Here is a 13107-nt window from a genome sequence, read left to right as displayed (position 1 = left end):
ACTAAAAAAGAAATAATAATAAAAAGAAAGATCATTCAAGGCTGTTTGAAAGCATTTTCTGTTCTCTGTACCTGCTGCCAGTTCCAGACACAGGCAGAGCCCCACCACGGCGACAGGATAGTTTGCTAGATGCACACATTTGACTGACATGGCAGGGAACAAATGAAGGAGTGTACAGTAGGGGGATGGATCGCAAACGATGACGGTACAGAAGAAGAAAGGTTCCCTGTATTCAAGTGTGGTTGCAGAGCACGAGTTGGTTAAAAAGGCTAACGTATTTAAAGGTACAGAACAAATTAATTTTTCTTATAAAATATTAATAATACAGAAAAAAATCCCCAAGAAGTGCTTGCAATATTTTGTTACACTGTTCATAAACAAGTTCTAATGGTAACAAATTTGCATTCTAATATTAAAGTTTACATTGAGAACTGTATATAAACCCTGTCAGTTACTTCTCAGAGTCCAGAACCAGTTAAAACAGTGGTCAGTGAAGTGGTCTTAAAAAAAAAATATTCAGTTCCTGAATGCTTCATTTTAAAGATCAGCCTCACAGCATTTTCAGGTTTGTAAGCTGAGAGAAGAAAATGAATCCTTTTGTCTATAAGCTAAGCTTGTTCTATGGGTTAAATGCCAGTCCCAGCAATAAAGTATGTTTGGAATCATGATTTAATTTTTTTTTTTCTTGAGGAAGAACGTTTGTTTAAACAGGCATGTGCAGAAGTAATACGCATACCAGCCCTTTGAGAATTTCCTTGTAGTGGTGCTTAAGAGACTTTTTCCCTCCTGAACTTCCCCCTTAAAAAACCCCTAGCATTCTGAGTGCTGTGTAGAAGTATAAAATAGGCCAGGGCTGCGGCAGGCAGCATCACAACAACATTAGAACATTGCTCACTCATGTTGTTGCACCATGATCTAAAAGCACAAGCAGAGAAAAGCAGTGCCAGAACTTTACTTAAAACTATACTGCAGACTGTGCACTGGAACTCCTCACCTTGTGTTAGTATCTGACAATATAATTTATATGGATAGTGTTTTTCTTTTCAGTAAAACCTTTCTCAGGAGCTGATAACACTAAAACTCTATTTGTTCTAAGTTACGAGAATTATTAAGGTGGCAAGTAAGAACATTTTTATCACTGGGACATTGGAAGCTGGGATTCAGGAAACTCAAATATACAGTAACACACTAGATACACAGTCAAGAGTGTACAATTCAAACCCATTTACTTGTTTGGGTTTTTTTTTTTAATAACAAGCTAGCTAATACAGAGGAAAAACAAGAACAGAAAATGGAGAGCCTTAAAACTGCTTCAAATGAGAACTACAATCAATATGAAAAAAAAAAAAATACAAGCTACAGCCTTTCCCTCCCTTCTCACGGAAGTCTGGCAAACCTTAAAGGAATGGATAGTATGCAGAAAAACTATTCCAAACTATCTCTGGACATGCAACTTCTAAGCCATAAAGCAAAAGCTAGCCACATAACTAACTCCCCCCATAAGCTATTTCAGCAGTCTCCTCCTCCCACTTTCTTTCCCCCCTCAGAACAAATTCCTCCCTAATACTAGCCAACACAGTGTTTCTCCAAAACTGGGGAGGAAATAAAGAATCTAAGTCACTACACTTTATTATTTATTCTAGAACATTCAAAATTAAACAATCCAAACAACTTACTTGGAGGATATTAGCTTTCCTCTAAATAAAACTGGCTCCTCCCACAGCTTCTCAAAAAGATTTATAAGACTTGCTGAAAAGCAGAGAGCAATAAACTTCATTGTTACATCCAGCAACTCACTTTTTCACCCAATTACAGAGGTAAAGTTCATTGGAGTAAATGCACTCGTAACCCCCTGTATCAGCCCCCCCGTCTGCCTGTTCTGATGCTCAGGCTTCCTGCAGCAGCCAGCCCACCAGCCAGTCCCTGGCTCTGCGGCTGGGGATGTCTGCCCAGCGCAGGTGTGTGGGACAAGCAGCACAGGACAGCCTGAGCACCAGCAGTGATCTGTGCAGTCTGAAAGCGGAAACAGCACTTTCTTGTGACTGACCTCTTGCGAAAGATATATTTCTATTAACCAGAGGAAGAAGCCCACACAAGAAACTTGACCCTAGGAGCATCCCTTTATTAGGATAAATAGAATAAATTGCCCTTTTTGTGCATTTGTGGGTTATACTACTGATCTGTTAATTTGAATCAGAAACTCCTGTCTTGTTGCTAATTGATATATGCCTTGCCATAAAAGTTCTTAATTAAAAGATTCTAGACAGGAGTACCAGCTCCAACCTGACACACATGCAGAACAGCTCAAACACTTCAGAGCATCCACCCATTTGCTATCTAAACAAACAGAGCAAAACAAAATGTATCTCATTACACTGAATGATAATCTTGCTAATGTCATTGTTAGCTTGCTACCAAGCTCAATATCTGTACACAACCAATGTTCAAGGCAGAACGCCATAGTCCTTTTAGTAATTATCTGCAACTTTTTTTTAATAAATTAATCTGTCTTGAAAAATATTAAAAGCAGCAGCAGAGAAAAATGAGAGTGCCAACAAATACAGGTACAACTTATGAAATGTCTTATTTCCACTTTACCTTTACACCTTTTGTCATCCCAGATTTAAAGTATCAGCTGACAAGATCTCAAAACTCTGAACCTGATCAACTATCTTGAAACCTCAGTAGAAAGACTGGATGCTGAGTGTGAAAGAACATATTTGTAGTTTGATTAGATGGCATTATTACGTTTCACCTAGGAATTCATACAGTGTCCTGATATCACAGCAATAGAAACTTTGTGATGCTGAATTCTACAATCCCTGTATTTAATATGCATGCTTTTTAAGCAGCATTAGATTAGTAAATAGTAATTTATTTCCCCTGCTCTTCCCCTCCTAAGGGAGGGAGGTTAGCCCAGAGAGATATTGGGGGCTGGGACACAATTACTCAGTTTATTCATACATTACTGTTGATTCCACAGGAAATACCGATGTGGGTGACCAGATTTTGAGGTGAAAAGTCAGAAATGTGATGCACTGAAGGCAAGCATCCCCAAGCATGTCCTGAGATTATCTATAAAGGCCTACGCATGAAGTGAAGATTTAATACTCAATTTTCAGTGCTGCTTCTTCAATTTCACTAAATTGAAGGAAAACAAATCACAGGAACCAGATTGTATAACTCCAGTGCCTCAGTGAAATTCATACAGCATTTGCATTTTTGACTGACAAGAAGAAATCTTGTTTTTATACTGTTGCAGTGGTTTGCCTGGGAACAAACAAATCAATAAGCAATGACATCAGTTACTCTCTGAGCAGCATGTCTATACTTGTCAGAATGTATTTTTAAAAAGATAAGTCTGCTATTTAATTATATCTAACAGGCACAGATAATAAAGAACTCCCATCACCAAAGCACTCCCCAAAAATCTCTGAAAGCTGCCTCAAGTAACGTTTAAAATAGCATAGTTTCAATACACATTAGTATAATAAGGCAGAAACCAACTCTAGATATATAACTGCTACAGTCTTAGAATGTTTTTAAATTTAGAATAGCATTTTACAGCTCTGATAAGAGATGTACATCTGTATATTTACTCCTTGTATTACAGTTTTAGGATGTAAGCCGCCAAGAACTTTAAATTCATGAAGACACCCAACTTAGATGCTCAGGTCACCTAACCTGTCATCATTGGAAGGAATCCCAGTAGCTGAAAAGCAGTTTGACATTTTGATATTATATGGCATACAAAAATTAGCTGAATTAAGGTCTGGTTTATCTTTAGTAAAAGGCAGACAAGTTCTATTTGGTGCAAAAAGCACTTCAGATGACTAGAAAAGAGTGGCAGATTTAGGAGCAATGAAGTTAGAATGCAGTAAAGAAATAAAAGGTACTGGTTACATTACTACTTTGACTTTTAGAAGAATGGGTTCTTGGTATGAGTTGTTGCAGGTGAAACTAACATAATATTACAGCTAACTGAGGTCTGATCTCTTCTCCCTTTACTCCTACAAGAAACACCCTGAGCACTACAAAAGCCACCACCTGTGGTATCCTGTACATTGGGACTGGCACAGCTTCTTAGTTGGCTGATAATGTTTCCATAAGGAAGGATGTCAAATTAGAGACATCATATTTGTTTCCTTTCAACAATTTACGGGAAGTTAGCATTTTCCATCCACAAAATTTTCTTCAGGATTTTCAAAGATACACCAAAAGCCATTCAGGGTCTCAAAAGCACAAGCTTTTTATAGTTGAACGGTTCTGCTTCAGCTCATAGCAGGGAGACTGCCCCAGTTCTTCCTATTAGATACACAAAATAACCATAAATTCCAATTTTACAATCATGATTCCAATTACAGGACAGTTCCAAGTAGTGAAAACATATGAATTTTCACTTACAAGTTATAAATAGAGTAAGTAGAATAAATAAAGACAGCAAAGCAAGAAATACCCACGCATGAAGTTGAGAAAGTCAGTATTTGCTCAAGTTAATACCAAAAGCCAGAACGAAAGGTACCTGTCTCTACAAAGGGCACTGCATTATCTTAATGGGCACCAGAGCCTCTCTCTTCAATCACAGGAAGTTTAACAGAAACATTTCTAGTATTGCATGTGACTCCTGAAATTCAAAAGTCTCTCATCCTCCAGTACAAAGGCATGTTAAACATGCTTGTTAATGCATAGTAACACATACAGTGACGCATCCCAGTTCTTAACAGACAACCACAATGCAAAAGCCAAGCAATAATCTAGCTTGTATATCCATTATAAACAGACAATCTTTTAAAAAACATACTGAAAAAAAATGGATTGGAAAATCTTATTCTGAGCACTCTTAATGCAGTGCATCTTTACACAGCGTGTGCACTGTTTCATTCATGAAGCCTACAACTTCCAGGCTTCCTCTTCTCTCTGCTGATTCAGTTATTATTCAGCTTGTGGTATGATCATAATGCTATATGACATTTTCAAGTGTAAGACACAACAAGCAGCCATTTCACTAAGCATTCAAGCACTGAAGTATACAGTAGTGAGTAGAAGATTTGCAGAAAAAAAACATCATTAAGAACACACACAAAAAAGTTAATACAGCAGTGTATACTGAAACTGAAAAGCCCATTTTAATAAAGAGATGTTGTAGATTACAGTCCAGATCCAATAAAGAACTTGAGCTATGTCAAGTACTCAATCTTGAAAAACCTTCTTCAGATGTTACCTGACCAGGAGACATAATCACTCTTTGTGACCTTCATCTTTTTACAAACATACATAAAAAGAATTTCAAGATATTCCAGAAGTTAGTTTTGTTTATGTTGAAATGTTGAGTGTCCAACTCAAACACCAATTCTGGAAGGCAGAACTTCATTTGCAACTAATGCCTTTATCTAGGAAAGATTTTCAAGCTGTCTCAAGTTCCAACTGAAACTCATCAGTCTGACACAGTTGAGTTACTACAAAGTATTGCTTTTCAAAGAATCATTAGGGTGGGAAGGGACCTCTGGAGATCATCTAGTCCAACCCCCTGTCAAGGCTGGGCCATCTAAAGCAGGTTTACTCCAGGTGGGTTTTGAATGTCTCCAGAGACAGAGACTCCACAACCTCCCTGGGCAGCCTGTTCCAGCGCTCTGCCATACTCAATATAAAGTTTTTCTTCCTCCTGTTTCATTTTCAGAAGTATTTGTTTTCTATAGAAATCAAATATCCAAAACCAAAGGTAATGATTATGAAATATAAGTCCAGAACATGATCCAGTGAATCTGGGAAAAAAAAAAAAAAGTCTGCAAATATATATCAACTCATGCTTCATTTTGGAAGTTAACTTCTAGACAACTTTAACTGAAACCAAACTTCTGTATTTTTCAAACAACTGACAAGCTAATGGAAACAATAGAACAGGTGAGCTTCCAACTACTTTAGGACCAGCTTGCAGGTCCTAAGACAAGAAATTTCCTGTTTTCAAACATCTTGTGGATGAGTATTTAGATTTGTGTGAACCTCAAGTATGACTTAATCCTGAATAATAGTAATAAATACAACCAAATGACAGGGGAAGGAGGGGAAGAGAAAGAACCAGTACTTCAAATAATTATATGAGTTATTCTAGTACAGAGCAATTATTTCTGCTTCCTTACCAGACTTCAGGTTTAAATAGGAACCAATTTCCTTAACTGATTTCTTCACAAGTGCCCAAGATGAAATTTCCTTAACATCTCTGAAACATTTAGCTGTGGCCACACTCAGTAACTGCATTTTATGCATCTTCTTTCCTTTTTTTTTTTTTCATCTATACTCTGTCCAATGACCAGAGATTGGATACATCAGCATAAATCCTGTATTTCCAGCATTGCATGGTGACAAAGACACTTAACAGCTGCAGTACCTTACACAGATATTGTTTTGGATGTTCTAGATTCAAATCAGGAATCTAAAGCTAAGTGAACAGTCTATGTCAATAAGCTATGTTTCTGCATGTAACAGAAAACCGCATTTATATACATACAATCAACACAATGGAGCATTCCAGTTTTCCAGCTTCCCATTGAAAAAGTTAACTACTTAAAGAATATTTTTCAAGTTATGTCATTAACTTTGAGAATTAGCTTCACAGACCATCTGAAAGCACTAAGTAAGGAATTCTGATCTCTTAATTTCTTTTCCATCTCCCCTTCATCCCCCAAGATACCAATTAGTCCTTTAGATACCAATATAAGGTGCAAAATTCTTATGATAAAACTCACACGGGAAAGCACAAATTGTGTCATTTCTCCTTTATGGATTATGTTTCCTACAAAAGTAGTCATTTCCATTATTTCCCCTCTAATGCTCTCCTCCCTGTGCTAAATTGTTAGAGCACAACAACTTCCTTTGCACCTAGCATTACTAGAACTGTATAAACCTTGCTTGTAAAATTAGTTTCCATTGTCCTTACCCCCCAGATATGATAAACTGGTTCTCTAAAAATCTTAAATTATTTACATGTGCATGCCAACTTGTGCAGAAAACTATTTGATCTTATCAGCACACTTTCTGTGCACGTAAGTTCAGTGGAAAGTTGATTTACCTCATTTAACTCTACACTAGATCCCCTATATGGGGGGCATTTTACATGAGCCCTTGTTTTCCATGTCTTTTTTTTCTCTCAAGTGGCCAACTTCAAAATGCCAACTGCCACACTTCAGATAGCAACAGCAATCCCATCAAAGTTTTACAATCCATTTTAGGAAAATAGGATTTCCCACCCCCACCACCCCCCCGGAACTAAAAAAGTTAAAGAGCCTGCAAGAAAGATCATAAAAAATAATGCACTGGTAGCTCTTCTAATCTTTCTTCAAGTTGTTCTGTGACCAAGTCTGATTCGCAATTTGCGCTCTGATCTGTTGGGGTTTCTTGGTTGGTTGGTTTTATCTTTTTAAAATACACAACATATATGCAATGGAACAACATTCATCCTTCACAGGGAATATCAACAACACTTCTTTTCTAAAAGCAACTTGAACTTAAAGAAACAAAATCAGACCACAAAAGTACTGAGAGAAGTTGCTTCTGAGGCTCTGCACAACAGAAACAATTAGCTTACTGTCAAATCTTACTATGTCTAAATGCAAGTACAGAATATGCTTGGGAAAAAGCAGCTGTTTATCAACACAGATTTCTAAACAGTATTAATTAATTGTGCTAACAGATAAAGAAAGCCATTAGCACTTGAACGCCCATCTGAACTTACATACCAAGGAAAAGAGTATCATGATAAATGTACTTTTATACCCACACACAACCCAAAACACCCTCTTCCCTAGTGCATGCCCATTCACTTTAGTAAAGAAGGTAAAAAAAGGTATGAGAAATAAGAAGCTAGCAGCACAGTTTCATTTCTTACATAATACATTAAAGTCTTGTCTATTCATGTCTAGTGGACATCAGAGAATGGATCGATCTTAAGTGAAAAAGTATACTTTTTAGACAACTTTGCTAATGAGAGTGGCAGAGGCCTCTCAGAAAGTCAGATACTGAAGAACATCGGCAGCAACAGGAGCTACGAGATACCCTGCACAGACCTTATTTTAAACTCTTAGGTCACTGACTACTATGAATCAGCCACCTTTACTGATGGTAATATTAGACAGTAGTAGATTCACGGTTATTTCTAATGAGTCAGTTATCTATCTATAAAGTGTGTAGCATACCATAAAAAAGGATCTGCTAAGGGATTCCCTGGTTGTTGGCTGTTTTTTGGTTCTTTTTTTGACACTTCATACAGTGCAGTGTTTGATCAAACTATTGTTTAGTATGATGGTAGGGGTCTTGATCTCTTTGCTACTAGATCAGTTACGGTTACATTTACTGGACTACTTCAGGAAGAAGGCTGATGGGAAATGGACTACTCTATACAGGTAGATAAAGAAAGCATATGCAGATGAAAACCTGGACTAGGTTCAGAGTAAGAGTTCAGGCCTACTCAGTGAAGCATTTAAGAAAACTACAAACCAATCCCCACTACTTGTTTCATATGTTACTAATCCTTGCTTTTGCTTGTTCCTCTTCCTGTAATTCCTTTTCCACTAAAAAAAGCACAGTACTTCCTTAAAGTGTCTTGATAAAAATCTGCAGCTGAACATATTAAGAAAGGACTAATAAAGAATAAAAAGCTGACTCGGAGTACCACATCTATGAGGAACAGCTAAGGGAACTGGGGCTGTTGAGTGTGGAGAAGAGAAGGCTCAGCAGGGACCTTATGACTCTCTACAGCTACAAGAAACGAGCTTATATATGTAGTGAGGTAGGGGTCAGTCTCTTCTCCAAAGTAAAAAGCAATGAGATGAGAGGAAATGACCTCAAGTTGTGCCAGGGGAGATTTAGGTTGGATTTTAGGAAATATTTCTTCATTGAAAGACTTGTCAAGCATTAGAACAGGCTGCCCAGGGAAGTGGTGGAATTGCTGTTCCCGAAGTGTTCAAAAAATGTGTAGATAAAGCCCTTAGTGATAAGGTTTAGTGGTGGTCTTGGCAGTTCTAGGGTAATTGTTGGACTTTAAGATCTTAAATTTCTTCTCCAACCTAGTTGATTCTACAATTATATGATGAAATCTCTTCCCTGTTTCTCCAGTTTTAAGATACTGTACACTTATAGCTGAGAGAACACTTTTCGGAAGAGAAAGCTATTCTACCAGCTTCCTCTTTCAGTAGATCTTGATGACTTTGTGCAACAAGATTTTGCTTTACATTTCCTTTCCACCGAGAGTTTTCCCATCACTGTGTTCTGAAGGCAGCAACCTATTTTTCATCCCAATAGCCACAAGAAGGCTTCGATGATACTGCTCACTTTCTATCTTTAATTATTTTACATCTGGATCGAGAGCTGACAGAGAAAAAGCTTCTTGCTTTAAAAGAAGGAAATATACTGACCCAACATAATGACCAAAATTCAACGGGAATAATGGCTATGACAACAGTTACAATTCCCTGTATGTACTGATACTTTCTAGCATGTTAAAAAGTCACTAAACTGAAGTTGTATGTAATGACAGGTTGAACCATCTGGTACTATCAAACATTTCTGAGTAAAAAGTTTTTAATAGCTTCCAGATTTGTGCTAAGAGTCAGTCATAAGAAGCCACATTACTCAGTTAAAACGCACAGAAAACCACATTAGCATCTCTCTTACACTTGCATAACATCTTTTAAAAAACTTATCCACCTCACTAATCACTTTAACTTCTAAATCTAGAACATTATTATTTTATAATCTTAAGAGAAACAAACTTGATATAATTTTCACATAACACATATGGAAGTACTTTTTAAATATGTGTTCTACAATTGCTTCCAAAGGAGACCTAAATAAAGGCTTACAGCCTGACCTCACTCTGTAGTAAATATCTTACAGATTTTAATATATGTAAGAAATGGACTGCCTGTACCTTCTTCAGAAATAACTCCTAAAAAGTTACAACATCTAGTCCTGAAAAAATTTTGGTCTATTTTCTGTGGAAATTATTCTGTAATTATATTAAGGTGCAAAGTCATTTAAGAGCTCATTAAAAGGGAGACATACTGTGCCTTAAACCTTATATTGATCACTTGCCAGCAGTTTCTGTGTTCCAAAAGGCCAAGTTTTAAAACATCAGATACTTGTAAAGGCTTTGAGCAAGAGTCAGCATCAAAATACAATGCCACCAAAATACATTGCTGTTCAAAATACTTCAGTATGAAGTCTAAAAAGACATGTTTTTATGATACTAATGTCAATGTCTCAAAGCAAAAATCCTCCATGCAAAAATCACTGAACTGCAGAATTAGCGTTTTGTAGCCACAGCCTAATATTTTGGCTAAGTAAGCGAGAAGTTTGAGGTCAGAGTTCTAATATGATTCTGACTTTTGGAGCCAAGAACACTATTACTCATAGTTAGACTACTGCAGCTTTTTAAAATTCCTTTTACACTTTACATAAAACACAGACTTCCTTAATTTCAACATGCTCCACTGTGGGGCAAGGTGGGAGGAATGGAAGAAAACAGGAGGTGGGGGTGGCCAGGAAATCAGTCTTACAGTCAGAGAGAGCAATTCCCAAGACTCAAGTTAAACAGTGCTGATGAGTTACTTCTACAATATATGTGACAAGAATCAAACTTTGACTGACACTTGAATGCACAAGACTACAAGTGCTTTAACTGTATGTACACTACAAAACAAAACCATGTAGACATGTAAAGATGTGTCCATATAAACACAGTGGACACAGATTCACATGGGAGAAGTGTGTTGGTTATAAAAATAGAGAAAAGTTCCAGTTACAATATATTACTAAAATCCATGCAACAGCATCTTAATGTATAAAGAAGTTATAACTGAGAAGTTAATTACTGGATTATTGGCAAAAAAATGTCATTAACAGATTGCTTTTTCTCTTTTTTCTCACCCCTGTTTTGAGACTTATGAAGCAGGGATGATAAGTATCAGAACACTGTCAGTTTACTTGACTGAAAACTAAGTCTGTTTCATCAGAGTTAAAACTTCTTTGCTGTACTCTCAATCTTTTTAACTCTGAGATTTAAGTTACAATTTGCTCCATACAAAATGACTTGTAATTGTGAAATGTTGCCCTGATGTTAGAGCAAAGCATTAGGATGACATAAATTAAACAGTCATGATCATAGTAAGCAGCCTAATAAGCACACTGCTTTGTTTATCTTAATGGAAAGTATTTAACACTTTTAGTATATTCCTATGAAAGTATTAAAAAAAAAATAAAACTAGTCTTTGACACTGTTCTTCCTTACCTCCCACTCTTTAGCAGCATCTTCAGTAGCAGATTCTTCACTAGTTTCAGGTTCTTCCTTCTTTTTTACCACTATAAATCCAGGTTCTCGAAGAGATTCCCCAGTATCTTCTGCATATATCTCTGGACTCCACTGGATAAAGAAGACATACAAGTGATCTGTCCTAGAGAAGTCAAGTAATGATACAGAAAAGAATAAGTAAGGTAAGTTTTTGATGTTTTGGGTCATGCCTAATAGTTATGAAGTATTTAAGGTTAAAATGAAAAATACTTACTATTTCAAGTTTTACTAGGTATTAGAGACATATTTAATAATATTTAAAATGCTAGGGTTTTTTTTTTGTTTGTTTGTTTGTTTCTTGTTTTAGCTTCATGTAATTAAAAACAAAGACAACACTGGAGGAAACACAAGGAAACAAGTTGGCAATTGACTAGCTGTGCTTTCATACACAAGTATAATCCTTCAAGTACTTCTGAAATGTTGGGAAAATTCTGCTTGCAACTGTAGTAGCTTCCAGAATAAAACACTTGAGATTTTAAAAATTTAAAAAGAACTATGTGGAAAAAAAACCAACAAAAAACCGAAACATGAACAAACTGGAATTTAAAGGTGTCTGCATGGTTTTTTTCCCCCACCCCTGAAGAAGAGCTGAACACTTCCAAGACATGTAGCCAAGATAATACAAATTCAAAATTACTACAGATAGCAGAAATAATATATATATATATATATATATCAAATCTAGATCATAAACTCCAGACTATACTAGCTGTAGCAAGTACCAAGATTCAAAGTTACTTCTTTTTAAGTTATCTGCCACAAATGGCACAGTTCTCCATTTTGGAAGAAGAGAACGCCCAGAAGAAAGTAATTTACAAACCTAAAAGTAATTTATAAACCTAATAAATGTCAGTCTATACTGTTTAAGCATTTCCTGTAGGTGGACAGATGGAGCATTTAGAAAAAGGACATGCAATGAATCCACTAATACCTCTTCATCATGGAAAAGACAGCTTCAGAGCCAGAGCTTTATGACTCTGGTTACCAAGAGTTTGAATATTCCTTATGTCTCTCTTCAGAGACATTTATAGTGAATCTACACACTCATCAGCATGCAGAACAGTACTTTCCACCCCCCTTACTAAATCCTTGTAAAACTGAATACTGGAAGAATAGCAGGAGATAGAGAGCAGCAAAATCACTCAAAACTGCAGCTATAATTTTCATGTGCCTCTGTTAAAGGGTGCAGCACAAACACATGTAATAAGTCTCTGAACAGGGTCAGTTATTCAAAGTCACCTCTGTTAAAATTAAAGTTCCTGAATAACACTGATGAAAGGAAAAAGACAGTAAAAGAGAATAAAACATTTCAGATGCATAAGGCTAGATAAGTTCTATGACAAAGTCGGAACAAGAAGCTGCAGACTTCTCAGACACTGAACAAGATAGATTTTAAAAAGATCTTACAAGTAGGAAAATTAACTTTAAGAACTTGAAACAGTCTATATTATAGCAGTTAAAGTAACTAAAACTTGATGTTTAAGGAACTCAAAGACACTCCTTCCCAGACTGGCTCATCTGAGATTAAGAACACTGAAATGATGCAGGTTTGGCAGACAACTACTTTTTGTTTCCCCTCTTTCTTACCACTAGATAAGAAATACAACTGAGTTAACGCTAAACATTTTGACCAATGCAGAGTAGCACTCAAGAGTAACACTGAATTAAGAAAACAAACACCCTACTACCACACATGGGACATTTTGTATACAAAAATTTAGGACACATATTGGATTGATAAAGAACAGATTACTAATTCTCTAAAC

General features: G+C 36.4%; 1 protein-coding gene across 1 annotated transcript in view; it reads right to left on the bottom strand.

The window, feature by feature from the left end:
- Window positions 1–11102: 11102 nt before the first annotated feature.
- The window catches only part of OXR1 (oxidation resistance 1), a gene marked incomplete at its 5' end in the record, with an annotated part of 43700 nt that continues 41695 nt past the window's right edge, over window positions 11103–13107 (bottom strand). Inside the window, one exon of the mRNA XM_080611722.1 lies at window positions 11103–11444. Within this exon, the coding sequence (XP_080467848.1) occupies window positions 11255–11444 (190 nt within the window). The 3' untranslated portion in view covers window positions 11103–11254. The remainder of the gene's footprint in view (window positions 11445–13107) is intronic.

The sequence above is a fragment of the Psittacula echo genome (assembly GCF_963264785.1).
Source record: "Psittacula echo genome assembly, chromosome: 2".
Classification (NCBI taxonomy): domain Eukaryota; kingdom Metazoa; phylum Chordata; class Aves; order Psittaciformes; family Psittacidae; genus Psittacula; species Psittacula echo.
Note: the sequence above shows the minus strand (reverse complement) of the source record. Positions and strands in the feature narration are given on the sequence as shown.